Source organism: Pholis gunnellus (assembly GCF_910591455.1).
Source record: "Pholis gunnellus genome assembly, chromosome: 16".
Lineage (NCBI taxonomy): Eukaryota > Metazoa > Chordata > Actinopteri > Perciformes > Pholidae > Pholis > Pholis gunnellus.
The window spans coordinates 3,982,121-4,008,893 of NC_136543.1; the positions used below are offsets into that span (position 1 = coordinate 3,982,121).

The 26,773-nt window shown below is 42.8% G+C and overlaps 3 protein-coding genes across 4 annotated transcripts; 1 reads left to right on the forward strand and 2 right to left on the reverse strand.

Annotated features, from left to right (window-relative positions):
- Window positions 1-500: 500 nt before the first annotated feature.
- On the reverse strand, window positions 501-16,024 carry cfap69 (cilia and flagella associated protein 69; the record flags this gene model as incomplete). The annotated part of the gene is made up of 24 exons (XM_079176213.1): window positions 501-659; window positions 3,659-3,811; window positions 4,792-4,845; window positions 4,936-5,022; window positions 5,402-5,599; window positions 5,848-5,924; window positions 6,237-6,374; window positions 6,776-6,968; window positions 7,092-7,173; window positions 7,557-7,675; window positions 8,011-8,126; window positions 8,762-8,926; window positions 9,256-9,487; window positions 9,567-9,688; window positions 9,791-9,839; window positions 9,977-10,100; window positions 11,016-11,190; window positions 11,418-11,570; window positions 12,078-12,248; window positions 13,034-13,110; window positions 13,216-13,325; window positions 13,683-13,748; window positions 13,848-13,907; window positions 15,935-16,024. The coding sequence occupies 24 exons, from the start codon at window positions 16,022-16,024 to the stop codon at window positions 501-503; spliced, it is 2,970 nt and encodes a 989-aa protein (XP_079032339.1).
- Window positions 16,025-16,363: 339 nt separating this feature from the next.
- Window positions 16,364-23,534, forward strand: kdm1b (lysine demethylase 1B). Of its 2 annotated transcripts, XM_079176605.1 has the most exons (21): window positions 16,364-16,509; window positions 16,791-16,936; window positions 17,323-17,444; window positions 17,534-17,623; window positions 17,741-17,852; window positions 17,943-18,056; window positions 18,143-18,181; window positions 18,300-18,492; window positions 18,619-18,803; window positions 18,920-19,090; window positions 19,170-19,244; window positions 19,342-19,476; window positions 19,566-19,737; window positions 19,846-19,973; window positions 20,304-20,435; window positions 20,569-20,643; window positions 20,776-20,892; window positions 21,051-21,176; window positions 21,344-21,466; window positions 21,866-22,018; window positions 22,574-23,534. In XM_079176605.1, exons 1-21 carry the CDS (start codon window positions 16,494-16,496, stop codon window positions 22,655-22,657), a joined length of 2,508 nt encoding a protein of 835 aa, XP_079032731.1. In that variant the 5' UTR covers window positions 16,364-16,493; the 3' UTR covers window positions 22,658-23,534. The 2 variants fall into 2 exon arrangements, with proteins under 2 accessions (XP_079032731.1, XP_079032732.1); XM_079176606.1 differs by lacking the exons at window positions 16,364-16,509; window positions 16,791-16,936 and having other exon boundaries at window positions 17,352-17,444; window positions 17,534-17,580.
- Window positions 23,535-24,158: 624 nt separating this feature from the next.
- On the reverse strand, window positions 24,159-26,619 carry tekt1 (tektin 1; the record flags this gene model as incomplete). Its single annotated transcript, XM_079176634.1, has 7 exons — window positions 24,159-24,414; window positions 24,791-24,987; window positions 25,248-25,473; window positions 25,587-25,730; window positions 25,898-26,023; window positions 26,200-26,365; window positions 26,454-26,619. The coding sequence occupies 7 exons, from the start codon at window positions 26,617-26,619 to the stop codon at window positions 24,255-24,257; spliced, it is 1,185 nt and encodes a 394-aa protein (XP_079032760.1). The 3' UTR covers window positions 24,159-24,254.
- Window positions 26,620-26,773: the final 154 nt, after the last annotated feature.

Sequence of the window (26,773 nt, forward strand, 5' to 3'; positions counted from 1 at the left end):
GGTGATGCTGCTCTAGGATGTGCAATCTACACTCAAGATGCTAAAGTACAAGGAAGAGCATGTTTAACTGATATAAATAAATACAAGTTAAGGGCATTTTCTGTGGTTATTTTTCTCATTCATCTTCTACTGCACTATAAAATGCAGGAAATAACTTTAATGCAGAGATCCTTGTTGACAAATGCTCATTTATTGGATTAAAATACAATCACTGGTGAAGTTAAGGGCAAGCTGCACAAGACATGCAGAGTGGGTGAACTACAGGCTCACTTATATTTGCTTATAAATGTTGAGATTGCAAAAAAGGGTAAATTGTTTGACTACTTGACCAATGCTCCTGCTGGAACTGAACAATGACTCACATTTTTCCTCCTGGGACACTTCCATTTTTCCTTCAAGCAACATCACAAAACTCATGAACTCTCGACCTACAACACCTCAAACCCCTCTGCGACATACACAAACAAACAAGCTGTCACATAAACCGCCCACAGAGCTGCTCACTGATCCCAGGCAGCTGGATGTTTCAGATCGACTCTCTCTGTCATCTGCCTGGCGCTGTACAGAGACACTCCCATCCCCACTGCCGCCATCGTCATGGCAATGGGATCGATGAGACTGCTCTGTGGCTGCATCCGGACCTCACCTGAGACCTGCCTCTGCACACAAGACGGACAGAAAGATGACAACAGACACAAGTATGATCAGAGAGCAGTTGAAGTTGTAGTATGCAACTTTTTTTCCCCACATGAAAACAAAACTTAACTATCTCAACATCTGCTGCACGAATATTGGACAGATATTCATCTTCCTCTCAGGATTAATTGTAATACATTTGGTGACTTTCTATCCAGTGACATCATTAGGTGAATCATATAATTTGTCCAATACTTTGACCAAATACCTGCAAAAATAAAGATGTTCCCATCAGCCTCAGCTGTACTTTGTGTTTAGCGCTATTTAGCGAATGCTAGCATGCTAACAGGTTAAAATACAATGGTGACATCAGCATGTTCGCTTCATTGTGAGCATATTAGCATGTTGACGATAGCATTTAGCTCAAAGCACTACAACCTCACGGAGCTGCTAGCATGGCTGTAGCTCTTAGTCTTGTTCATATTTGCCACCAAAGGTGGAAATGTTCAAGCCCAAATGTTCTGCCCTAAGTGGCAATAAATTGACAAATAAACAATCTGTCATATAATGTCTTTTTTCTTTGGACATGTCTGCTACTGTGAATTTTCCCGCCTAAATGCCTCCTGTTCATCTGAAACTGTCTGTTCTCTTGTAAATCACTGCGGCCATACAGATGTGGTGAGACAGTCAAAGTCCACTCAGTTCAGTGCGATTAGTGGGTGACTGTACTGTGGAGCATCACTGTTAATCACTTAAATGAATTAAATGAAGCATCTGCATTAAGGTGCTGCTTCTGACCGCCATTAGTTCTGTCTTGTTTATGATTTCAGCGTGTTGCTGGTTTCTTATGGCATCATGAGGTCCTATATATAGATACTGCATATAGAATTAAAAAAATAATATCTCAGACTTTGGCACCCTGGAATGGTGGTGCCAGTATAAGAAAAGTCTCTCTTCCCATCAGCCTTCTACATTAGCTGTGAGGTCGAGACAGAACAGGTTATATAACCCCCCCCCCCCCCCCCCCCGAGACACGCTGCATCAGCTCTCTGTAAAATATTGATTGACTCCCTCAATTCAAAGCATTTAAGAAATCTATAAAAAGCTATAAAAATGGATGAAGATAATCTGTCAAATATGAACACCAAATATGTTTACTTTCACTGAGTGGATTTATTTATTTATGTGCTACAACATATTTCTCTGTGTGATACATTTGAATGAACAAGATCTATGCAGTCAAATGAAACATGGAGACAGAAACAGAAGTGAAGTGCTCCGTGTGGTTGTGACCCACCTGGAGCAGACGGAAGTATCCTGGTGTCAGTCTTCCCAGTCTGATGATCATTTCTGCTGCTGGAGCTTCTCAGACGAGCCAACAACCGTCCTGCAAGGGAGGGAAATAAATGCCACTACTTCTCCACAAGTTTATGTTTACAGTTGTAGTATTCCAACACTTTTCTTTAGTAGTAAGTATTAAATGTCAGTCTGAACTTTTTAATCTCTGACTCTCAGATGATCAGAGTGAATTTCTCCTCTCAGATCATTTTATATGAATATATCTTTCAGGATCTCAAGATGTTTAAACAAGTGCGGCAGTCTTTGTTGAGTGAAGTCAGTCAAAATGTTCACATTTTTTTCTTCTACTCTGTTCCATTTATCATCTTATGACCCCTGAGATTCATCTTGAGACTCGTCTGTGCCGACAGAAGCCAAATGAGTTATTTGTAACACATTTCTTAAACACAATAAAGTTGTTCAAGTCAAGCAACAACAACATCACTCACTCACTGATGAAACTATCGAGTGCTTTAAAAAACTCAAAATGATTTACTATTTAAATTGATTTGATTAAAATGTCTTTAAAATGTGAACATAAAACCAAACTAAAGTATTTTTAGTAAACCAAATAGTCAGTCTTTATGTGACACAAAAGTCTGCCTCACAGTTTTAAGTTATCGTGTCCTCTCTGGAGTTGACGAACACCTGCCGACGCTCATCCTCACCTTCATCAACGGCTCCAGCAGCTAGATAGACAGCATGTGAAGCCCCTCAGCAGCTCCAACAAACAGTGGCAGCTTGTCGCACTGAAGACGGCTCCCGTGTGTCCCTGCTCCTTTCTACAGTGTGAACGTCCCAGTCTGACGAGGCTCAACACACACATACACACTCACAAAGAGCCGCGGCCTGTCAGAGACCATTTAGTCATCCAGCCGGTAGAATGGTGAGAGCAGAGAGAGAGAAGAAGAAGAAGAGGCTCTGTGCTGCATGTTGCACGCTTGAAGGAACATGTGTGTTAATGCGCTGCAGTGACTTATGTAACCCAAAAACACGACAGAGAGAACACTTTTCAACAACTGTCCTTAATGGACCTTCTGGGTGCCACAAGCTGCCAAACAGCAGGCAGCCTTTCACAAACGAGGATCAACCTTTAGTGGAGATAATTAGACTTTTTTAAATCTTTGAATTAATTCAGGGTTTGATATTTTGGTGTTACATAAGGCCTCAGTTTCCATGATGCCACATTTGATTGTTCAGGGTCTCACTGTTCATGTCGCCCCGTTAGTTATATATACAATGCTCGTTGGAGAATGAATGCATAGAAACGTTTTAATTATATGTTTAATGAACTGACTGTTGTGGGAGAAAAAAGGTTTACAAATCAAATCACATTTCATGTTATCTACAAAAAACAAGTAAGTTGTTTTATTATTACATACATTTAACAGTTAGCACTGCCACAAAGACCAGTCACTTTGTGTGTTTGTCTGTTGAATGGGTGGACTAGACTACAAGGTGTTGATTGTGCACATCAAGTGACCTCATGTCTGCATTTGAGTCAAATGAAACACTTCAGTATGTACAGACGGTGGGAATGAATCAGACGCCGTTAGAAATAAACATCTATTTGTTGTAAATGTGTGACCGTGCTGCAACGTTTGGTTTGTGTCGTGTTGGGTGTGCATTCAAGTGTCCAAGATCAAATAAATGTGCGATAACAATGTAAAGGTCAGTCTTTTACAGATACGGTGCTGAAGTATTCTGGGTCCTGACTTGTGGCTCCAACTTGGTCCTGACCCGCAGCCTTGATGGGATCTCTGGCCAGTATCAGTTTCAGTCCTGCGGGCCCCTGAGCGCCCGCGCTCTCTACAGACATCACCTGCCCGACGAAATGCTGAAAGACACAGCAAGACATCACGGCACGTGTGAATCATCAGTGAGTGCGTCTCCCAGTTGTCCTGCACAGCTGGTGACTTAAAGGCACAATGAGTAGGCTATTCCTAAAAAACTATGTGTAGACTCATGCAAAAATCACTTGTGAACCACTGGAAGTGTGACGCTGTCTGTAGCTACAGTTGCCCTGCCCCCTGACTGTATTTTCTCTTCTTTGTTTCTGTGTCTCTGACCACATGCCAGATTGTAAGCACGGATCCAAGATGAAGCTCCCGGAACCACGGACACAGCATAAAAGAACGCAAAATATATCCAGACTAAACACCAAGCAGACAAAGCTTGTTCCAAAACGAGTTTGTATCTGGGGTTGGAGAGCACCGTAAACCCTCGTTGAGCCGGGGACATGTCCTACCCATTGTTCCTTTAAGAGTTTGTAGGTACATCTGAACTGATTATACCTCCAGGATGTACATTAAAAAGTACTGTTTTTTATACAGTCTCAGTGCAAAAATGACTAATAGTTGACAACTAATAATTGAATAATGTATACTCCCTCAAGTGTTGAGTTATATGGCTTTCAAAACTGTTTCTGGCTCTTTTTGTGAACCAGAATCAAGAAATGTCCTCAAATTACATCGCAAGACATTTTGATAAAGAATTTGATTTCCAAACCTTAAAATTCAAATGACAAAGCAGTAGTATAATGCATATTGCCTTCATTCTAAATGTATCCTCTGCTTCTCTGCTTTTATCAGCTAGCGTATCAGGGACACTTTACCGGCTACACTTTTGTTTCTGTCTGTAACTCAAGGCAAGAAGAGTGTTGTTACAGTTTTCCCTGTTTGCCAGTGGAGGTCAGTGAAAGTCAGAACACTTGGTTCAACCACCTTGCTGCACTGCAGGTTTTATCTCCTAAAGCTAAATCACTGACTGTGGGCAGTACAATACTATGATATTGAATGTTGTGTGTCAGTGAGAGACCTCTGTTGGATGAACTGCAGCATCCTGGTATTTCTCCCTCTGTGCTTTCACTTCCTGTACAAAAAAACAACAACATTGTTTGTCAAATTGATTCTTTGCAACATCAGTGATGACTTTATATTTGCGGATGTTAAAAGATAAAACCTTCAGGATCTCATAGTTTGAAGTCTTGGAAACGTAGCGGTCCCATGACTTGACTATGAGCTCCCGCTGCTTCCAATGAGACTTAATCTGCAACACAAGGACAGCAAAAAAAAGTGTGAGTGCAACTGATGAACACAAAAAAGATGTCTGCTGTGTCTACATGGATCGGGTCAAGTTCCAGAGACTTACTTTTTGTGTCAATATCCACCAATTTAAACTGACAAGAAAGCATTAAGGCTGCACAAAAAAAACAACCTACTCACAGACACTTGTGGGGATACATTTGTCAGATTTTTTCCCATTTAACTTTGTGCAATAGTTCATGAGAGAAAAACAACATATCTACACCAACACATCGACTCTAGAAACAAGCTTTGCGTGCTTTTATTCAAAGAAAATATCCTTATTCAGCTGACATTCATAAGACTTTCTACTCTTTGCGATTAGTGAATTAAACTCTCAGCACCTCCGTGTACATGAGCTCCTCCTCGCCGATGTCCTCCTTCTGCTGTTGCTCCAGGATGCTGTTCTGTTCCACCGCGACCCTCCTCGCCGTGTCCTCTGCAACCTTACAGATGGTACTCAGGGCCTCCTCGTCGGGGGTGATCGGCCTCACGCCGTCCGAACTCAGCTCCCTGCGGATCTCGTCCCACACCTCACCGACCTACAGCACCGCGACACACGCCCCAATGTTCATAATGTTCCTGTGTCTGAAACAGAAGCCTTTGCTCGCTGTTTGCGATCATTTTCGAGTTTACATATACATCTTACATATCATAAAAAATGAAGAATTTTGATACATCTTATCAATCCAATTATTCTGATGGTGTAAAAATGACATAATCCTGATGGAAACTGGTGACGACACAACTAGTTTCATATCCGGCACATTTTAACAAGCAGCAGCTCCACCTTGAAGTCCAGGTATCTCCTGACGATGCTCAAGGTCACATAATCTTTTCTGGACAATCCAGGAAGGTTTTGAAAACCTGCAAAAGTGACAAGTAAAGATTTTTCACAGCATAGTTTTAGAAGTTCAGCACATATTGCTGTTTGCAAATTTACTGTCGCTCGAATTTGACTTTCCTGGATGAAGGTAATTGACAAGTGAAATGATCATGGATCATGTGCTGACCTTGCACGTCAAAACCACATCTGTGTAGTACTAACAGATTGATGTCGATCCAAACTTACAGACATCGTGGCTACATTATCTACATATTTACAGATGTTGATGCGCTGTTACAATACGTGACACTGTGTTTACTGGTTGAATTCTTTCAGAACTTTCTAATCTTTACCAAGTTTGCAGAAGATGGAGTAAATCTTTAACCGCAGGTTCTCTGACACCTCCAGCACTGCTGCACTCGGTATGGTAGCAGGAAATGACAGCTGGGTGTCCTCCTGATGGTACTGACTGATGATGGGTCTCTGGGGGTCTTAAAGTCAAAAAGTGAAAAAGCATAAAATAAGATACAAGGTAAAGATGTATAAATATGAGCCACTGCAGCTTCCATAAACATAAACGTTTTATCAGACAGGATTCAAAGTATTATTGTTTAATCCTTTGATTAGTGGTTGTCCGGCTCCAAATCAACACTTTTTGACACTTAGCACTTTGTCCTTCACTTTCAGTCATATGAAAAGTTCAACTGGCTCTGGTGTGCTAACTACATCAGAGAATAAGTTGAAACGTGTTCCTTAATGGGCTTCCGTTTACTCTAACCAACAGGTCAGTCTAGATACACGTCACCGACATACTTCAGAGATGTACATTCATGTACTTCCTCAAAGTCTTGTCACTGACTCGTTGTTGTTAAAGGTCTCGTTGCAGACTGACCTGCGATCCCTCCGTGTTGGTTTCGGCTGACTTTCAGCTCCTCCTCCTCGTCCCTCCACAGCTGCAGCAGGAATCTGGGAGCAGTCTGACCGCCGGCGTCCCTCCAGCTCAGGATGTGAGACAGAGTGTTCGGGTTGTCACATAACTCCAGCAGGGTGGCGAGGACGTTGCAGTGTACGCATCTGGGGCTCGACTGTTGGGGGGGGGGGGGGAGAGAGAGACGCCCAAACAGTTTCATATTAGTTCTTTACATTTAGGTGCTTATGGACACACAAATACAACGATAACTTTAGTTGGAAGTCAATCATCCACTTACACGGAGTAAGTCCAACAGAAGACACGCCCCCTCTTTAGCCAAAAAGTAATCTTCTGTGGTGTAGCAGCCCACAATACAGGACCTGATGGGATACACACAAACGTTCTCAACAGTGGGGAATCAGTGAGTCCTTTCCTTCCTGTTTGTCTACCAAAATTAAATTTGACTATATTTACACTACAAGTGTCTTAGACTGTTCAGAAAATTATAGAACGTAGAAGCCAAAAGCGTGTAAAGGGAATAATGATGATATATTGTTAGAGTGTGGAGATGAGGGGAGAGTTCAGAGTTCTTAACCTTAATTTAGTTTATTCCATTGAAGAGGAAGTCAATACACATTCCTCTAGATTAAGTCTGAGTTTAAGAAAATAATCAACAACATTCATTCCCCCTTTTTAATGAAGGTCATCTTTGTGTAAAAAAAATGAAAATAAACAAGAAATATTGAGGTTGAGCTGCACTGACCGCACGCAGTCCACTGTTGAGAGGATGAGCGTGTTGTGTCCCAGACCGCTGTAGAACATGTCGCAGCCTTTCTTCAGGAAGTGAATCGCCATCTCCACTACCTCTGACCCAAACAGCTCCTGTGGTGCGACAAACAGGACCGCCAACGAGGAGATACTGTATGTTACGAAACTGAAGCTGAAAGTGTGATGTTCTGATCTGAGCATGACGTGACGAAATATAAACATAAAGAAAGTAAAAATCGTGTTTTCACTTGAAGCACGAATGAAAACACATGACATTCATTAATGTGTTTATTAAAGCAGCTAAGTTTAGATCTTAAGAACAAAAACTTGACCTCTTGTCCATCTTTCACACGGATTTGAAAGTCACACAGTGGCTTTAAGTTTAAGTTGTCTCAAAGTGACTTGTGTAATTCTACAGGTTAGTTACAAAGTGCTTTTATCAGCTTTACCTTTCTGTACATGTCGTTCTCACACAGCGCTGAAAGTATCAGTTGAATATCTGACTTTATCTCCAGGGTGAGAGCGTCCTCCTCGTCAGGACTCGCTTCCATCTGCATCAAAATCCCTGAGAAAATACGACGGGTTAGTCTGTGTTGACTACGCTTATTAAAGGGGCCAGTGTGTAGGATTTCAAAGGATCTATTAGCAGACATTAAATATGATATTTATAACTATGTTTTCATTCGTATATAATCACATTAAACTAAGAATCGTTGTATTTTTTGTTAGCTTAGAATGAGCCATTTATATCTACAGGGAGCGGGTCCTCTTCACGGTGTCCGCTGTGTTGCACCGCCATGTTTCTACGGTAGCCCACAACGGAGGAACCACACACTGGTTCTAGAGAGGGTCTTTTGTGTTTTTACGTTACTTATAGGCCACCGTAGTTCTTGGACTCACTTGTGAAACTGCGGTAACGTGAGGCGACAAGTGCAAAACCGCATTACCTCCGGCTGCCGCCTGACTTCAGATTGCTCCTAAAGTAGTGTTCTTACAATAATGATGGCCTCTGATCAAGCTGAACGGCGTTGCACTTGGCGGCTCACGTTGCCTCAGTCTTGGAAAGGGAGGAGTGAGCGGAGGGGTGTTCAGTTGGTTGCAATCTGCAACCACGCTGCTAGATGCCACCAAAATCCTATAACACTGTCCCTTTAAGTAAAATGTTTCTGCTGATGTTGGGCAAGTTTTGATTGAATTTACCCAAGAACTGGTTGATGGTGCCTTGATCACAAAAGTCCTGGTTGACCGAGTCTTCTCCTAAAGACGTCACAGATCTCAGCACTCTGATACAATGTCGCATCTGAGCCTTCATGCTGCCTCTTCCTCCTCCGTCATGGGAGCCGTGACCCTGACCAAAGAAAGCATCTGGAGAAAAGAATATAACAAGTATACTATTATGTCACGAAAAAAGGGCTAATATACCCAAATTATTAAATCTGCAGGTGCAAACATTGTCAAGGGATTGTCTGTTATTTTTAGGTTGTCAGTTGTTATTTTTTAACGGTTGCATTTTTGCTTTAAGCTAATCCACAACGTCTCAGAGTGAGTGAGAAGGGGCCTCAGTGTTTTGATCAAGGCCACCCTGACAGTACACGTGAACATGGGTGTTTGACCTTTGACCTTGCAGATACAGGACAGGACTCCCTCTCTAGCCTCTTGTTTGTCTCTCCACGGGTGTTCTGCAGCGTCCTCACCTTGAGCAACGCACCGGTCCAGCAGCAGCAGCAGACACGTGCTCCCCTTATGGGTCATGTAGTCGCCCAACATGAGCGGAGCGATGGTGCAGACGGTGGCCAGCGCTTGCAGCTGGAGCTCCTTCTGCTGGACCGAGGACCACTGAAGCGACGCTGACCGGCGCTGAGACGAGGCAGCGGGCGGCTTCACGAGCGTCAGCAGAGCCAGCATAACACTTTCCTCTTTATAGAGCTATAGGAGAAGAAAACATGCAGGGTGTTCAAAATGTCACGTTTGGACTGAGACAATACTGACTGTGTGTAGGACTGACCTGCAGAGCAGCAAAGTCCTTCGACATCAAAACCAACAGATTCAAAAGCAACTTCTTCATTTTCAAGTCTTCGTTATTGTAGGCGAGCTTGAGGTTGCAGACCAAAGGGTTGGAACTTTTCACTAAAACATAAAGGAAGCAATTATGTTATCATAAAAAAGGCTACTGTACTCATACATATTCATATTGTAGAAATGAAATGTAGAAGGAAAGAGTGGCCTCACGCTCTGGAAACGTGGCCAAAACCACGAGCTGTTTGGCAAATAAACTCTCCTGAAAATTAGAAACACAATGTCAAGCAACCTGTAGTGGCACATTTCACACATCTTCTAAATGTGCTGAGCAGTTATGAGTCTATGAATATCAGCTGCAGGACGTTTCCATCTTACAATAACTTATCCTGTACTCACAATAAGCAGAGAACTCGGACTTTCTGCGATGAGAGTTGTGATCACAAGCAGATCGTTTCTGAGTTGGAGGTCAGAGTTACGGGAACCGTTCATCAGCTGGTGAAGAAACGCTTCTTTCAGAGAACTAAGTAACAAAGAAAAAGAAAGTATAGAAGTCTAATATGTATTTGTACTAAATGAGCACAAACCTGCCTCATGTAAATTCCTCTCGATGCTTGTTGATCAATGTGTCCCTTGTTCATCACTTGGAACATTCTTAGCTTTTTAACTATACGTTTTTATCATTTTGTCTGCGCTAATACATAATGGCATTCTTTTTTTTCCCTGTATGTGTATAGTAAACTGTGTACTCAAAATACAGACACTCAGACCCGTATAAATATGTCCCCATTCAAACCACAATGTATTTTATTATATCAGGCTTTCAATGTAGAGCCCCGGATTAAAAAAATTGTACTTCCTTACTGTTTCCCACCAGATAGAGAGAGATATTTTCCTCGTTTCCCTACGGGGCAAACACATGCTACTCTCTTAGTTTCCACTAGGGGCATTGCTGCTGTTGTTATGGAGAACTGCACAGTTTGATGCAATCAGAATCAACGTTATTGCTAATCATTGACATATTCCAGAATGTGAAAATAAAAAATAATAGAAATAGAAAATAATTACATTTTGTGGGGGTTTTCACAACAACAGTGGCATTATGTAAACAAAATGGCATTTACAATTCTATAAATGAATGAATATGTTGTCATTATGATCAGGACTGAAGTTGGTTAAAATGTTTAACTCAGTAAAAGTGGAAAATAACATTAATATATAATTTTATATAAGATTTGACACATAAATTTTTGTCCTTGAATGACACCGTAGCACCTTATTTTAAAGGTATGCGTAAGGGATACGAAGATGACCATTTCAGGACAATATTCATTTCACGATAAGTCTTCCTCAAGTAAATAAAAGTTAATTCAATGAATTGAACTCCACAAGCACACACTGTCCTCATCAGCCACATATGGAAACAGGAGACACATACATGACACACTCCATGCTGCTGAGCTGAGCAGTGACCTCCTTGCTGCCTCGCTCCAGCAGGTTCCAGAGGATTTCGGAGGAGCGGAACAGGACCTGGCCGGACGGGTCGGGTTCGTTCATGTGGAGACAGATCGTCTCTGCTCCTCGTGCATTCAGTATTAACGCACAGTTCATATCTGCGTTTGTAAAGGGAAATGGGATTAACGTGAGTGATGATAAAACAACCCATTGACCTGCTGACATTGACACGAGGACACTTAAAATCACAGTTTTGATTGTTTGTCTGATTGTTATTTGGTCATGAGATGATTTATGCACTTGCTGGCTACTTTATCTAATGAACGAGGCTGGATTGACATGTCTGACCGATCCCCTCCTCCACAGAGTAAAATCAGTCACTGACCAGAGGACCTGGAGAGGATCTGAAGTGTCTGCAGGAGCTGCAGTTTGATGGCGGGCTGGTTCTCCAGAGCGGCCAGGGAGAGGAGCAACGTCTGAGCCAGCTCACTGCGCTCCAGCAGCTGCAGCCTGTAGCCTGGAGAGGTTGGCTGAAGCCCTGCAGAGACAGATTTTATTTTTATTTTTAAAAATAGTGACAATAAAATAAATGACCTGCAAGAAACAAACTTAAGAGAAGATGAGAGACAATTACAAATACGAAAAACAAAAAGAAGGGCATCTGAACAGGAAAATTGAGGGTACAAGTACAACACTGATAACAAAAAGTGATACCAAATTTACAAAACCATAATATTTGGACAAAATTAGGACATGAGACTGGTAGAATAGCAGTTTTAGTGGAAAACAGAGAATAACTTACAGAAAAATATATTCAAAAGAATATAAATAATACAGCCTAACTGATTTCATGACCAGTTCATTACAACAGCCTTTTGATGTATCAGTAAGACTGAAGAAGAAGAAGAAGAAGAAGAAGACGAAGAAGAAGAAGAAGAAGAAGAAGAGAGGGGTAAAACATGAAAGAAAGAGAGAACGAAAAGGAAAGTAAGAAAAGAAACAAAGGCACAAGCATGCCACCACAGAAGCCATGAGAAAACCTCACTCAGTGAAAGTCTAGAAAATCGGTTGCCAGAGGGGAAAGTCCGAGGCTTTGGCTTTGCAAGACGCTCAGTACCGTCAATCAGCTGTTTAGGAGCCACACAGCTGTAGAATGATTTCACAGACTCAACTGTCTGCTGTCTCACTTCAGCATGGGACACCCTCATCAGACAGCCTGCCAACAGAAACACCGTCAGAGTCACTCGTCATCATCTCTCCTGCCCGGAGAAACTGGACCCAATCAGTCTTGAGCAATGTAAAGGAAAAATGTAACTGTAACTCAACACAAAAAAAGACTAAGTATAATAATACGGATAATAAGGACTTTGTTATATCTTAGCATTAGAAAGATTCGGCCGCTGCATTTCAAGTCCCTCAAGCATGTGAACCGAAACACTGCATTACCACACAAAGATCATTTAACCGTGACACAAAATACACGCGACACGATGTTCACTGTGATGGCCGATCTATCGTAAAGAGTAAGGCTGGTGATTACATGTATTTTTTTGTCAACAAATCTCTTTACTCATAAATACTTAATACCAAATGTGTATTTATCCGCCACTGAAAATAGGCCTCTATAATGCACTGGCTACAGTGACAGCTACAAGCTGTTTTAGGAAATTACTGCTTTTTTAAATTCTCTGTAACTTTGTGACTTGCTTTTGAAGATTTATATCTTTAGAAGGAACCAATGGGCTTGGGGCTGTGTGCCACGGACGCTCCTTCTGCGAGTGTCCTTAAGTCTGGAGTCTCTTCATGGGGTTTTTTTAATAGTAAGAAAAAAATATAACACCGCCAGTCTTATCCTTTAAGTTTCAAGTCTACAAATTCATTTTCATACCATATTGAAAGAATGACAATTAGCGGCTGCAAGGAGGTAAACAAATTACCTTGAAAATTGAAAATTGCAATTAAATATAAAACTATGAAATGACTTGATCGTGATCTGTGTACCCATGTGAGAGAGGAACTCTATGACGTCCTGAGCGTAGTTCAGCTCATCGGATGCTTTCTCCTTCAGGAAGGGAAGCCTGAGAGGAAGCAAAACTACATGTTGATGTTCAGAGTTTAGACGATGTCACACAAAAGAAACATCAGTCTTTTCCATGTAGGCTTGATATATCTGCGTTTCTTACCTACAAATACGAAGTGCCTCACACAGAATGGGCACATATTCCGGGTGATCCGTCACTTTCTCAGCACAGATGTTGAGTATTTTGGCGATGCATGTCAGCTCCTTCAAGAGCTTGAAATAAGTTAAGAAGATTTAACACTTTGGCAAAACGTATATGTAGATCAATCCCAGTGAGGGAGGGGACGTGATGGGACAAAGATTCATCATGATAACCGGGATTATTTCTGAACATGGAAAATGCTGACAGACACAGCGATACAGCGGCAAATTAGAGCCTTGGGAACAACATTTGTCTCTGTGTTCAGGTTGCATGAGAGGAAAATCTATTTCCATCTCTGTACCAGGGGACAGTAATGAGGACGGTTTGACAATCGGCTGCAGTGTGTGACATGAGAGAGCTTTCTTTTGGAAGAGATAGACACTTCTAAGAGAAGTCTATCAGAAGACTGGATCCAGAACAAAGGATACAAAGCCAATTTGGCTTCTCTTCAGCAGTTTCTTCAGGACAAAAAGGTGCCTCTCCTTCAAGTTAGCCTTTAGTAAAAAAAAAAAAAAAACAGAATGTACAGTATGATTACATATGACGTAACTTAAATCAGAAAAAAAGTTGGATAACATTCAAGTTAAACTTACTGTCAAAGGATCTTCAAGAAGACGGATCACCTTACTGAGTTCAAGACTTTTAACACCGACCTGTTGAGAAATGACAGTTCAGGTCCACGTTCACACTGTCTTCTGCCATCTTTGGTGGCAGACATACTTGAACACAAGATTGTCACAGTAAATAATAATCAAATAAATAATAATGTGTATTCTAAAGATGGTTTTTTTTGCATCAAATTGTCCAAACATGAAATATTTGGTTGCATGTCTCCCAGTCTCTTTTTAAGCCAAACTAACTCTGGAAAAATCCTAATCAATTATAATATTTAGTTTAGTTAAGTTCAATGCATTTTATTTTATTTCCGTCCCACAACGGATCGAATACAAAATCCTTCTCCTCACTCACAAAGCCCTCCATAATCAGGCCCCCTCCTACCTCACCGACCTGCTTCACCAGCACACTCCATCCCGTCGGCTCCGCTCCTCTGATGCCAACCTCCCGTCCCTTCCACTCAGGACCAAGCACCGGACATGGGGTGACAGAGCCTTCCCCATATCTGCCCCCTCCCTCTGGAACTCTCTCCCCAAACACATCCGAGACTGTACTGACCTTTCCATATTCAAATCCCAAATCAAAACCAAAGTTGGCTGAATCAACTCACTCAGGTCCGTGGGCCAAAAATAAGTCCCCGTCCTCTCACTGCAATGTAAATTGACCCTGTTGCCTCTAATTACCCATCAAGTACAGTGCACACATCAGACTACATATGGCAGCACATGGCCTATAATCCCCAAACCAACCCATAGTCCCATGAGTAATACCTGGCCCCGGAGTTGCTGTCTGCTGATTACTTTGAGGAAATAAAGTAACTACACATTTTTGGGGAATATACACTATGTGAGCCTAAACTGAAATAATAAAGTAGCAATCTCAAAGTTTTCCATTTAATTGAATGTCTGTTAAGTCATCATCTATCACTGAAGGAGGTAACAAAATGGTGATCGAGCCTATATGGCCCACTGATGAAATATTTGCAGTATTATGAACTGTTACAGATTGTGTGCACTAGGATATTCAACTGCACTCAAATCTACATTGCGTGTAGTTTAGTAGCCTGGAGTCTTTTAGTTGATACAGGCTTCCACATTTTAGAATTGTGTTCATAGTTATATTTAGTGTGAGTATACTATTGAGAGAAACTGTAACATTCATTTCATAATAGTGCAAATATATAAATATTGCAATACTTTCATCAGTAAGCTATGGGCTCAATCACCATTGCGTTACCTCATTTGGATATAGATAGTGACTTAACAGATATTTAAATCGTGCTACTTCAAGACTAGTCTTGGCTTTAGACTGGTCTTAGAAGGTCATGTTAGTCTAGCTTAATTAAGCCTGTCTGTTGCAGAAATGTCAAGGTAGGCAAGTTAGCCACCTGTCCCCTGTTAGCCTGAGGTGAGAGCTTTGTTGCTAAGCTAACCCATTTTATTACTTTAAGCTAAATTTCAACTGTTTAATCATTATTTTTTGCTAACGTTTAGCTAATTATTTAAACTAGCGTTACTATTCTAACTTTTGGATAACTATTTCTACTGTTTACATATCTGTAACACTATATAAGAATAACGTTTATTAATTACCATTAGCTTCGGTTAACCATTTCAATTGTTTATCCATTACTTTTCCCATAACTATTTCTACCGTTAATCTGTTACTTTTAGTTGTTTTAAGCTAACCTTTTCAACTATGTATGCATTACTTTTTGCTTTGAGCTATCTATTTCAAGTGTGTATCCATAACTTGTTGGGATTATTGTACGATATTCTGAACACTAAATTGTTTCTGAACACCTTGAATAATTCAAACCACCGTATTTGTGCCGTTTTCACCGTCTTTGATATTTTCTCCCAAACTCGGTGTGGTGTCGCTGTTGCATCTTCTGACAGAGCACCTTTTTTAAAAGTGAGTTTTACTTGTGGCAGAGTATCTTTATATTGTAGTATTAAGTCAAATATCGTAATACTTCTTCCACCACAATAGATGCGTACCGCACATGAAATACTACAGGAAATACTTCATATAACCTCTAAGGAATTACAGTAACTATGTTTACCTCTGGAATATGTTGCTTCTTATCCGATGCTCTTGGTCTGATTACAGGAAAGTCCGGTTTTCTTCTGTGCACAAGTTTGCCTGAATCCATTTCCAAAATGTCTTGTTTCTTTAAATGCTCACTTTAAACATTGCCGGTTCATGTGAACGTTGCTTCGTCCAAGTTTACTTTCTAACCTCAGTATAACAACGAGCTAGCTTTAACGGAAACCTGACCTGAACCCCTAGTAACAAAACTGTGATAACATAAAATAAATAACGTCAGTCCTCCATCACCGGTCTCTGCTGCTTTTACGTTGCTCGAGTCTGACGGCGAAACGTTACTACAGTTGCCGTGGTTACTGTGTGGGACGGCGAGCAGCGGAGCTCAAAACTAATCTTAAAACGAAACGCCCATTTCCTCTAAAACAGGAAGTGGTATTCCCGCAACAACAACGCATTGATTTCCCCCCACAACAATAAAAGAGGTGACGAATACTAACAATTTAAGAAAGCGTCTCAGAAACTCACATTAGCGGAGAAATAATCACCGTGTTTTTGAAGAAACACCGCGGCCAGCCATGCTGTCGGACGCAGGTCAGTGCTCGTAGCGCTCTGCTACGCATTGCTAAATGCTAAACGTGACAAGCGGACATTGTTTGGCTGGTTTAAAGAGCTTGCTAATGTGTCGCTACCTTGGCTGTGTTTACTATCAATATATTCTCGTGTTTCATTCACTATGGTCAATTCGTAATTAGTTCCGTTCCTGTTATCCGTCAGAAAGAGCCCTTATCAGTCGTAATAAAGGCCCCATTTGACCTGAGCTGCATTGCATTGTCCACTGTTAAATATGTACATTGTTGCCACCAATGTTTTAGACTATCTTGGGAATGCCTCCGGGAATGCTCGGCGAGCCAAGAAGAGGAGCTCCGGGGACTCCCCGGGGGACGGGCAGACCCTGCGCTCCTCTGGGAGGCAGATCAATGTGCGGGTGAAGCGCACCAACAACCCTCCACCTGGACAGGTAAACAGCAGCGAGCATGCTCAACCGTCTGTCTGTCTGCCAAACACAGCCGTGTCTCGTTCCCCTTTTTTTGTGCCAATTTTATTTATACCCGACCGATGAACTTGAGTTGTTGTGGCTGATGGTGATTTACCAATATATGAGCCGATATATATGTAATTTTCTTTTCTTTAATTGACAGTATAGACACAGAGAGTGACACAGTGTGAGGTCTGACTGGATTCAACCCAGTGGTTTTGTGTTTCACTAAACGTCTCTCTTTTTCGTCTCACTTTTTCTCTCCTGATACCAATGCCCATAGCCCACTGGTCTCCCCCCCCCAAAGCCTTTTTAAAGTGCTCTATGAATAAAGTTGAGTGATGACTTTCTCCACACTCTCTTTCTAGAGCAAAAGAAAAGCCACAGACACCGAGGAGGAAGACGACCAGTCTGAGAAGAAGTACAGGAAGTGCGAAAAGGCTGGATGCTCCGCCACGTACCCAGTTTGTTTTGCAAGTGCATCTGACAGGTAGCATGTTTCTCCGTATAATAGAAATCAGATCTCAACTCAGTCGCTCCTTTTTTAGTCCCAGACTGAATTCTTCTGTCTCTCCTCAGGTGTGCTAAAAACGGATACACGTCTCGCTGGTACCATCTGTCATGCGGTGAGCATTTTTGCAACGAATGTTTTGATCACTACTACAGAAGGTAATGTTGACAGAACAACTACTCGCATAACATCAATGAACAAAGTGACCCTGAAACTGCCGTTGCATCGAGGCCATAACATGAACTTGGCCCCCCCCCCCCCCCCCTCTTTGGCAGTCACAAAGATGGCTACGAGATCTTTGCTTTATGGAAGAAGGTGTGGACTAGTAACGGGAAAAGTGAGCCCAGTCTTAAAGCTTTCATGGCAGATCAGCAGCTACCATTCTGGGTAAGTTCAGACGGCCTCCCTGGTTCCTGTTAACCAGTTGAACCCAAGTCTGTAAACACAGTGATGGTCATTGGGATGTGTTCCTTTCAGGTTCAATGTACTAAACCGGACTGTAGGAAGTGGCGTCAGCTGACCAAGGAGATCCAACTCACCGCTTCCCTCGCAGCCACGTACCGCTGTGGAATGAAGTTCAACAACATCAAGGTAAACAGGACATGGAAAAAATAATCAACGGGCCGCTCACAAGCATCATTTCTTAAAATATAATAATATTGTGTGTCTGCCTGCAGAGTGAGGGACCGGACCAGTGCTCCCAACCAGAGGACTTGGTAAGCTGCTGATCTGTGTTTTGGAGTCAAATGCAGCTTGTAATGAGTTTTTTTTCCCCCAAAAACGACATCCAGTGTGCGTGCTGAACAATACACCGTCTTTAACTCATTCTCACAGAGGGTGGCCGAGGTGTCTGACAGCTGGTGGCATTCCATGTTGATCTTGCCGCCGTTGTTCAAAGACAGTCCCGCCGGCCCGTTCCTCGCCGCCTACTACCCTGACTGCGTGGGGATGAGTCCGTCAGGCGCCGCCAGCAACCCGTCTCTGTCTGAGCTCAGGGCGGATCACTGCAGGGCCGTCCCGCCGCAAAGTAAGTCTGCGGGTGCGAGAGGAAGAATGGAACGTTCCTGCTGGAAACTGGTCATCCTCCTATTTAGAGGTATCAGTCTGAAGCGTGTAGTAATGTGGTGTAGTAACTATTGTTTTTTCGCCTCAGTTCCAGGCCTGTGTCCGTACTTCCAGCCCTTCTACCAGCCCAATGAGTGTGGGAAGGCTCTGTGCGTTCGGCCGGATATGATGGAGCTGGATGAGCTTTACGAGTTCCCAGAGTTTTCCCGCGATCCCACCATGTATTTGGCTTTGCGCAACCTCATTCTGGCCTCCTGGCACAAGAACTGCAAGGTACGCTGCAGACGCCAGTGACTTATACGTTTTCACCTGTTTTCGGTTTGTAAATAGCTGGTTGTGGAGGAATATAGGACTCCACAGACAAACAGCGTCTCTGTTTTTTCTTAAAGGAGGTGCTGACTTCCCAGAAATGTGCCGTGCACATCATCGCCCGGGGGCTGGTGCGTGTGCGCTGCGTGCAGGAGATGGACCGGGTGCTCCACTTCATGACCAGGAAGGGCCTCATCAACACTGGCGTGCTGGCAGTGAAGCGGCCCCTGCTCCCCGAAAGACACTGCTCTGTGAGTGTCCTCATCCTCAAGCTTTTTTTCTCTCATTAACTCGGTTAAGACTTAACAGTCGCATTTATTATCTTTGCAGAGGAACGTTATCGTCATCGGCTCCGGGGCTTCAGGGTTGGCTGCTGCACGGCAGCTGCAAAACTTTGGCACTCAGGTAAGTGTGGTTAGTTAGTTCTTCTCTGACCTCCTGCATCCCCCCCCATTCGCTCGTCACAGTGCTGTTTGCACTCTTTGTTGTCATCGGTTTACAGGTGGTGGTTCTCGAGGCGAGGGAGAGAATAGGAGGCCGCGTGTGGGACGATACATCTCTGGGCGTCACCGTAGGCCGAGGAGCTCAAATCGTCAATGGCTGCGTAAACAACCCCATCGCCCTCATGTGTGAACAGGTAAGAGACGTCTGGGAGAGAAAAAAAAAGAATCTTCCTATATGTGCACTCTGGGCTTTTCATTTGAGCTCTTCGCTCGTCTGTTGCAGATGGGCATCAAGATGCACAAGCTGGGGGAGCGGTGTGACCTCTTTCAGGAGGGGGGGCAGGTTACCGACCCGGCCATCGACAAGCGCATGGACTTCCACTTCAACGCCATCCTGGATGTGGTGTCGGAATGGAGGAAGGACAAGTCACAGAGCCAGGACACGCCGCTGAGAGGTGCTGTGGTGTTGTACCCGAACTCTCAGCAAAATGATTCCACAAATAAAAAAACAAGAGTGGTCAGCTTTTTAGAGATATTTCATGTATCGGTGTTTATCTCCACAGAAAGGGTCCAGGAGGTGAAGAAGAACTTCCTTCAGGAGTCTGGAATCCAGTTCAGTGAGCTGGAAGAGAAGGTGCTTCAGTTTCACCTCAGCAACCTGGAGTACGCCTGTGGAAGCACGTTAGACCAGGTGTGGAAAAGTCACACTCAAGGAATTCTGGATTTTTCTCTTTTTTTATAATCGACTGAAGAGTCTGTTGCCGTTACATTTAACAAAATTCATGCTGGTTTCTGCTATGAATCCATCCTACACGTCTGCCTGTAGAATCAGGGAACATTAACCAAAGAAGATTACAACATTGTAACTGTTTGTGTGTTTGAAGTGGGGGAGTTGTTGTCTTTTTTTTTATTGCATAAAGGGAACTCTAGTGTCTGCATTCTGCACATCTAGTTTGTGTGGGTTTTGATATCGTTTCTTCACAGGAATTGCGATGAAAATGTTACATTTATTTGTTTGTAGGTTTCGGCAAAATCTTGGGACCACAATGAGTTCTTTGCCCAGTTCTCAGGAGACCACACGTTACTCACCAAGGGCTACTCCGCTTTGCTCCACAAACTGGCCGAGGGCCTCGACATCCGCACAAAGTGCCCGGTTTGTAATTCAATCTGTTACAGTCGGCTGCTGCTTTTACCATTATTACTCTACGTTGAATGCTACATAGATACATCTCAATGTTAAAAGTCAGGTGGTGTGAATTATTTTTATTTATTTTGATCAAATCCAGGTTCAGGCCGTTGATTACTCAGGTGATGTCGTCAAAGTGACCTCCTCCAACGGGTCCCAGTGGACAGCACAGAAGGTAAACACACATTGCTAAATGTTATAAAACGTATATAATGCGCATCATTTCAAGATGTTGTCCTAGAAAACTGTCAGAGAATGTTGCATGTGTTCAATGCTGATTAACACGTGTGTAATGTTGCTCTTTTAGGTTCTTGTTACTGTCCCATTGACTTTGCTCCAGAAGAACTTGATTCAGTTCCACCCAGCGCTTCCTGAAAGGAAACTGAAAGCGATCCACAGTCTGGGAGCCGGCATCATCGAGAAGGTAATAACTGTTTTAATGTGTATTTGTGATTCATGGTTGTAGATGAGCACAGGCCACCAGGCCTTAGTTATAAGGCAAAAATAACAACAGTGGCCTGCTGATTGGAAAAGTTGCTTTCTTGTAGATTCTTAAAAATAATATTTAAAAACGTCTTCCAGATCGCTCTCCAGTTCCCGTACCGCTTCTGGGACAACAAAATCCAAGGGGCAGACTACTTTGGTCACATTCCACCAGGTCCCGACAAGAGAGGCATGTTCAGCGTCTTCTATGACATGGAGCCACAGGTCTGTGTTTTCTCCTTTTTCTCCACCCGGCAAGACAATATCGCACCGCTAAGAAAACGTATTTTATATTCTCTGTCAGATACCTGTTCCTACCAGGGAAAATAGGTTTAAATTATAATGTTAGACTGCAAGACTTTGTGTGTGTGTGTGTGTGTGTGTGTGTGTAGGGGAAGCAGGCTGTCCTCATGTCTGTTATCACTGGGGATGCTGTGCCTGCTGTCCGGGACATGGAGGACAAGGAGGTGGTGGACGAGTGCATGAAGGTGCTGCGTGAGCTTTTCAAAGAGCAGGTAAATGCCGTCGCTTTTGATGTGCAACCCGGTCACATTCAGCTGAAGCGTGACCGACACACTGGACTGACATTTATTGACGCTTCTTCTTCTTCTTGTTCCATTCGGGGTAACTGATGAACAGAAAGACCAACAGTGGCAATAACTGTTAGTTAAGCATGAAACGGCCCCTTTCATAGAAAGGTACCGGTCTGGAACTATAGTCCAGGAACTAAACTTAGACCCTCATTCCTTCAGTCAAAACGCATGTACAGTCACAGAGTTCCTAAAAAGAAATTCACTGCACATTTTTTCAAAAACCAAAATACACTGATTACCTGTTATAGTTCAGATTTACTTGTATTGTTTGTGGGGTTTTTCTCATTACTGTTGTTAATTGCTGTCCGTCATCCCCGATAGGACGTCCCAGAGCCGCTGCATTTCTTTATCACACATTGGAGCAAAGACAAGTGGTCCCAGATGTCCTACAGCTTTGTGAAGACGGGGGGAAGTGGAGAGGCCTACGATATCCTCGCTGAAGACGTGCAGGGAAAAGTGTTCTTTGCCGGAGAGGTGACGCAGATTTGACCTTTTTCCTTTCTTTTTTTTTAACAATCAAATGTGTCTAGATAGGGCTGATTATTTGAGATTTATTTGCTTTTGACATTATTGGTAAGTTTTGGAGTTTTCCCCCACTGCTTTTTACATATCAGGCCTTTTCACAGCAGACTGAGCAAGAAAAGCACGGGTTTTATAATAATATTAATGATGTTCTATTCAAGTGTCTTTATGAACCACAACTGTGACTGTGAGCCAGCATGCACACTACCAGGAACCTGAGACCAAAGCAGCTAAATGGAAATCAGACATCATTGTTATTTACACCTGTGTTTTGTAATATTTCAGAATGAAATGGACACTATTGAAACTAAAGTTTAAAATAGAGGTTTGACAAAATAATCTGAACTCAAGTTCCACATACAGTGCTAGCTTGTTTCCAAGCTTGCTAAGGGGGAGATAATGGTGAAAAATGAGATTTCAAAACTTAGTAAGTGGCCCTTGAGTGAAGATTACTTTGTCAAACTGAGTTACTACTGTTTTACATCAGTTGTTTTTTTTTGTCACCAGGCCACCAACAGACACTTCCCTCAGACTGTGACGGGAGCCTACCTGAGTGGGGTCAGAGAGGCCAGCAAGATGGCTGCTATGTGAACTCTGTCGGTCCCCCAGCACTCTAAAACACCAGCACGGACACACGGGTCGCACGGAGCAACAGACCGCTAAACAACTCTGACTGCGTTAACCCGAATTGCTGCACTTGAAATGATATTTCGCTGTACTGTGATGTGTGTGTGTGATCAGGTCAAGTAGGGTCTGACATTCTTAACACAAGAGAAATGTTAAATTTGAGTTCAATGCGTGTATGTTGCACTTCTGTGATGGAAATGGTCAGAACATGTCATTTTGAGAGATTGGGGTTGCATGAAACATTGGTAAACTCTTATTGTTTAATCATGAATTAAGTCAAATTGAATCTCCAAGGATTACGTTTCTGGAGATTATATCATAATACATTTTAAATGTTTTCTTTGGGAGTTAGCTACCAATGTTTTATACGGCTTTAATGAATTAGCATTATGTGAGATATATTAGATATACAGTAGGAGTACTTCTGTGATAGCACTTTTGATTTCAAAACGGTGTGAAAATAAATGAGTAGTTCATGTGTAGGAAAGGTTGGACAGTGAGTATGCTCAGAGGATTGTCCCACTACAGTCTCAGGGATGTGATCAAGACAGCAACACCCAGCAGGAAATGATGGAAAATAATGATTGTGAATGGGTCATTCTGGAAAAAGGTTGGAAAAAAATAACAATGAAACCAACCGAAGAATAACTTTCATTAGCTCCTGAACAATGAGGTTTGATGAATGTTGACTGACGCTTTTCATCCAGGTCCTCATATCTCTGTCTGGATCTCTACATCTAGAGGATCACTTCCTGTTTGTCCAGCATTACAGTGCTTTAGTATTTATCTTGTGTGTAATAAACGGAGCTATCAACTGCCACACTGACCGCTTTCACTTGTGGATGAAGGTTTGGCTCCTCTAATTATTATTATTTTTTATATAAGTGTCAACCTATTCTGTAAAGTCAACTTTATTGACTTATGACTCTCCAGTACTGTTTGACTGAAGATATGCATAACAGTAACAAGTAGTCAATCAATTAGTGGATTTGTTGAAAATTAACCAGCAACAATTTGGATAATAGAATCTTTTTTAGCCTTTTTCTTTTCATTTAAGTTTGTGCATGCATGACTTTGAGTGGCCCGGAATATAAAACGCATCGAAGTGAACTTGACACTCCTGAAAACGTTGTAATGTTACTTTTGTTAAATACAAATGCAGCTACTAAACTGTAATGCTAATTGCCCATATGTGTTGAGTCAGCAGCAATTTTCACAGTAGAAAACACTTTTAAAAATGGATGAGGTAAGTCTCAGATTAACGTAAAGAAAATTCACACGTTAAAATCTAAGAGGTATTTATTTCAAATTCCTGACAGATTGTTTTGTCAGCTGCTGTTTTCAAGGTACAAATGAACTTCAAAACTTAAGTCAGTTGAGGTAAAATAAGAAAATGTGAAATGCCTTTGATGGAAAGAAGGAACTTGACTTCCTTCATACAGCGGTGGAAGTACAGTGGCTTGAATTTAGTATTTTAGAGTGAGAGGAAAACATTACAAAGAATACTTGAATGAAGAAATACTTGGTCTATGTACAGTAGACCCTTTCTGTTGCTAAATGCTCAGAAGTTGTGGATGACGATGGACTCCCTGTGCTGGGGGCAGACGACCTCGTCAATGTAGAGACAGTTGGCCATCATCTCGATGCTTTCCTGCAGCTCCAGCTGGCAGCGAACCAGAGCCCTCTGCTCCTCGTCTGACTGGGCCGCTGCCTCGTGCAGTCTGAGTGAGCAGAGATAAAGAGACCTGTCCTGAACGGATGCATCGCTAAACATCAGCCAACACGGGCAGGAAACTATTTATAAAACTGGAACACAAGTTCTGTTTTTGCAATCAGTCATGACATCTAGGAAATCCACCTGGTGGGTACTTTCTGTGCATTTCAAAATAACTTTTTCTACTCCTACTCCTTTAATTATACTGTCAAACATGCTTTCTTACAAACTTGAATTGTTTTATTTCTATATATTTTTGTGTTATAGCCTTTGTAAACTAGCAGATGTAATGGCTGTGTGTCCACACTGGCATCATTAAACCTCTTGAAAACACGTCTTGCTTTGTCGCTCTACATCAGAGGCGAGTGTGCCCTGGGCCTTACGTGCTGATGTGAGCGGTGAGCTGCTGGACCTCGGCGAGGAGGTGGGACTGGGCCGCATCGTGGCACTGCTCTTTGCCGGGCCTCTGGCGGCGCAAAGCCAGCCGGGCCTGGACCAGACTCAGACTTTGCTCACTCTCTGCGATGGCCACTCGCAGATTCTCCCCGATCCTCTGCTGGCTGTCAAACTCAGACAAAATCTAGAGGGGATGGAGGCGTCCCGCCAGGGTCAACCAGTGTTTACAAAACTTCATTTCAAACAACCACATTATTACTCAATGAAAGGATAATAACTAGCCAATAATATCCTTATATAATAAATTTAGTTAAAAAGCAATGCTGACATGATAAATGAAACCAACTCTTCTCTCTCGCCCACTTTTCTCATAACATCGGCCATCAGCCGGACTTTGTTTACTCACTCCCTCTCAAATATACATCATACACTCATCTGCCCTACCTTGGCCAGCTGATCCTCCATCTGGCTCTTGGCAGACTTGATCTCCAGGACGCTCAGCTGGAGGGCAGCCGCCGTGGCCTGGAACTGCCTCTGCATGTCGGAGGCCGTCTGCTCCAGGAGAGACTGCACCAGGGTATGCAGGGACAGAGAGTTGGCCAGCTGCTGCTCCGCTTTGGCCATGTTGATATCCGAGATGTTCTGCCACTGCTTTGATGTCACTGCCAAGCTGAGAGAGAGCGAGAGCGAGAGAGCGAGAGCGAGAGAGAGCTGGAGCTAACAAAACGTCCTTTTTCTTCCCAGATCTGCGGGTCAGAATTTCAAATCGTGATGGTAGTTCACCTCGGCGGAACAAGTTCAGTGTTGGACCTCTGCAGGTTGTTGATGGAATGTTGGGTCATCAAGGCACAGGAGTTGTCAATGCACTGAGCCTCAAATTTCTCCTTCAGATCCTTCTCCAGGTGGTACTTGGCGGATCGGTTCAGTCTGGAACACAAAAAGACGTGTTTTGTCTTGCTTTTACTGGCAACTTTATACACTGATTTGATATTATTTCCAGGTTTCAAGTCATTAAAATCACTATAAAAGTTAGAAAATCCAAAGCATTCTTTTGAGATCCCCTTCAGAGATCGTAGCTAGTCCATCTTTCTTACCTTATCTGCTCAGTGATCTGCTCCGCTACCCTCTGCAGAAGGGAAGCCACTCCCTCAATGGCCTTGGTCTCCTTCAGCAGCTCTCTGTCCACCTTGTCTTGTAGCCTCTCAGAGGGGCGACGTTTCCTTCAGCAGGACGCAGAACAAAAACGTCTCTCACACTCACAATTTCATATGTAGGCTTTATGGTAGGAGAAAGTGGTGCGGAAAGGTGGACTTCACGGTACTGAAAGCCAACAAAAGCTGCCAAATCTAAAATATAAACATTACAGATGTTTCTTCTGATTGTTCGAGATCCTCACCTCTCCTCCAGACAGACCACGGTGACTTTCAGAGGCTCTTTGCAGGCCTTCAGGGCTTTTGCCACTCTGCTCTGCAACACTTCAAGGACATCAACTTCCACAATAATCTCCTCCAACTTCAGCTCCAAACACTTCTTCACAAACTGGATGTCTCCGAGCCGCTGATCTGAACAGCAGGAGAAGAAACCCTACAGGTCACCGATGTGGTCTTTGCAACATCATCCTTTTAAACACATCTGTATTCCCCCACTTACCTAGTCGCTTGCTGTCATCATTTGGCATGCGTTTGCATACTTTGTCAGTTTCCAGCATTAGCCTTGTGCATTCTGCTCTGAAGAGCTCCGAGCGGTTCCGCATGACCTCAAAATGCACAAGATTGGCTCCAGCACCCTGCTGGGGACTGTGGTCCGGGTAAGACATTACTCTCCACTGGGGGGGTCACGGTCAGTATGGGCTGGTAGGAAGAACATAAATGAAGAAATGGTTAGGAATGTGGCTGCCTCATGGTGAAAGAGACCTGAAACACATCAGAACCAGAGAGAAATGATACTACACAGGTTTCACTGGACACCCA

Excerpts from the sequence above, each read along its gene's own strand:
- kdm1b (XM_079176605.1), top strand. Across the intron at positions 19,974-20,303 it reads GTGGAAGCACGTTAGACCAG|GTTTCGGCAAAATCTTGGGA; the intron begins GTGTGGAAAAGT and ends ATTTGTTTGTAG. Across the intron at positions 22,019-22,573 it reads AAGTGTTCTTTGCCGGAGAG|GCCACCAACAGACACTTCCC; the intron begins GTGACGCAGATT and ends TTTTGTCACCAG.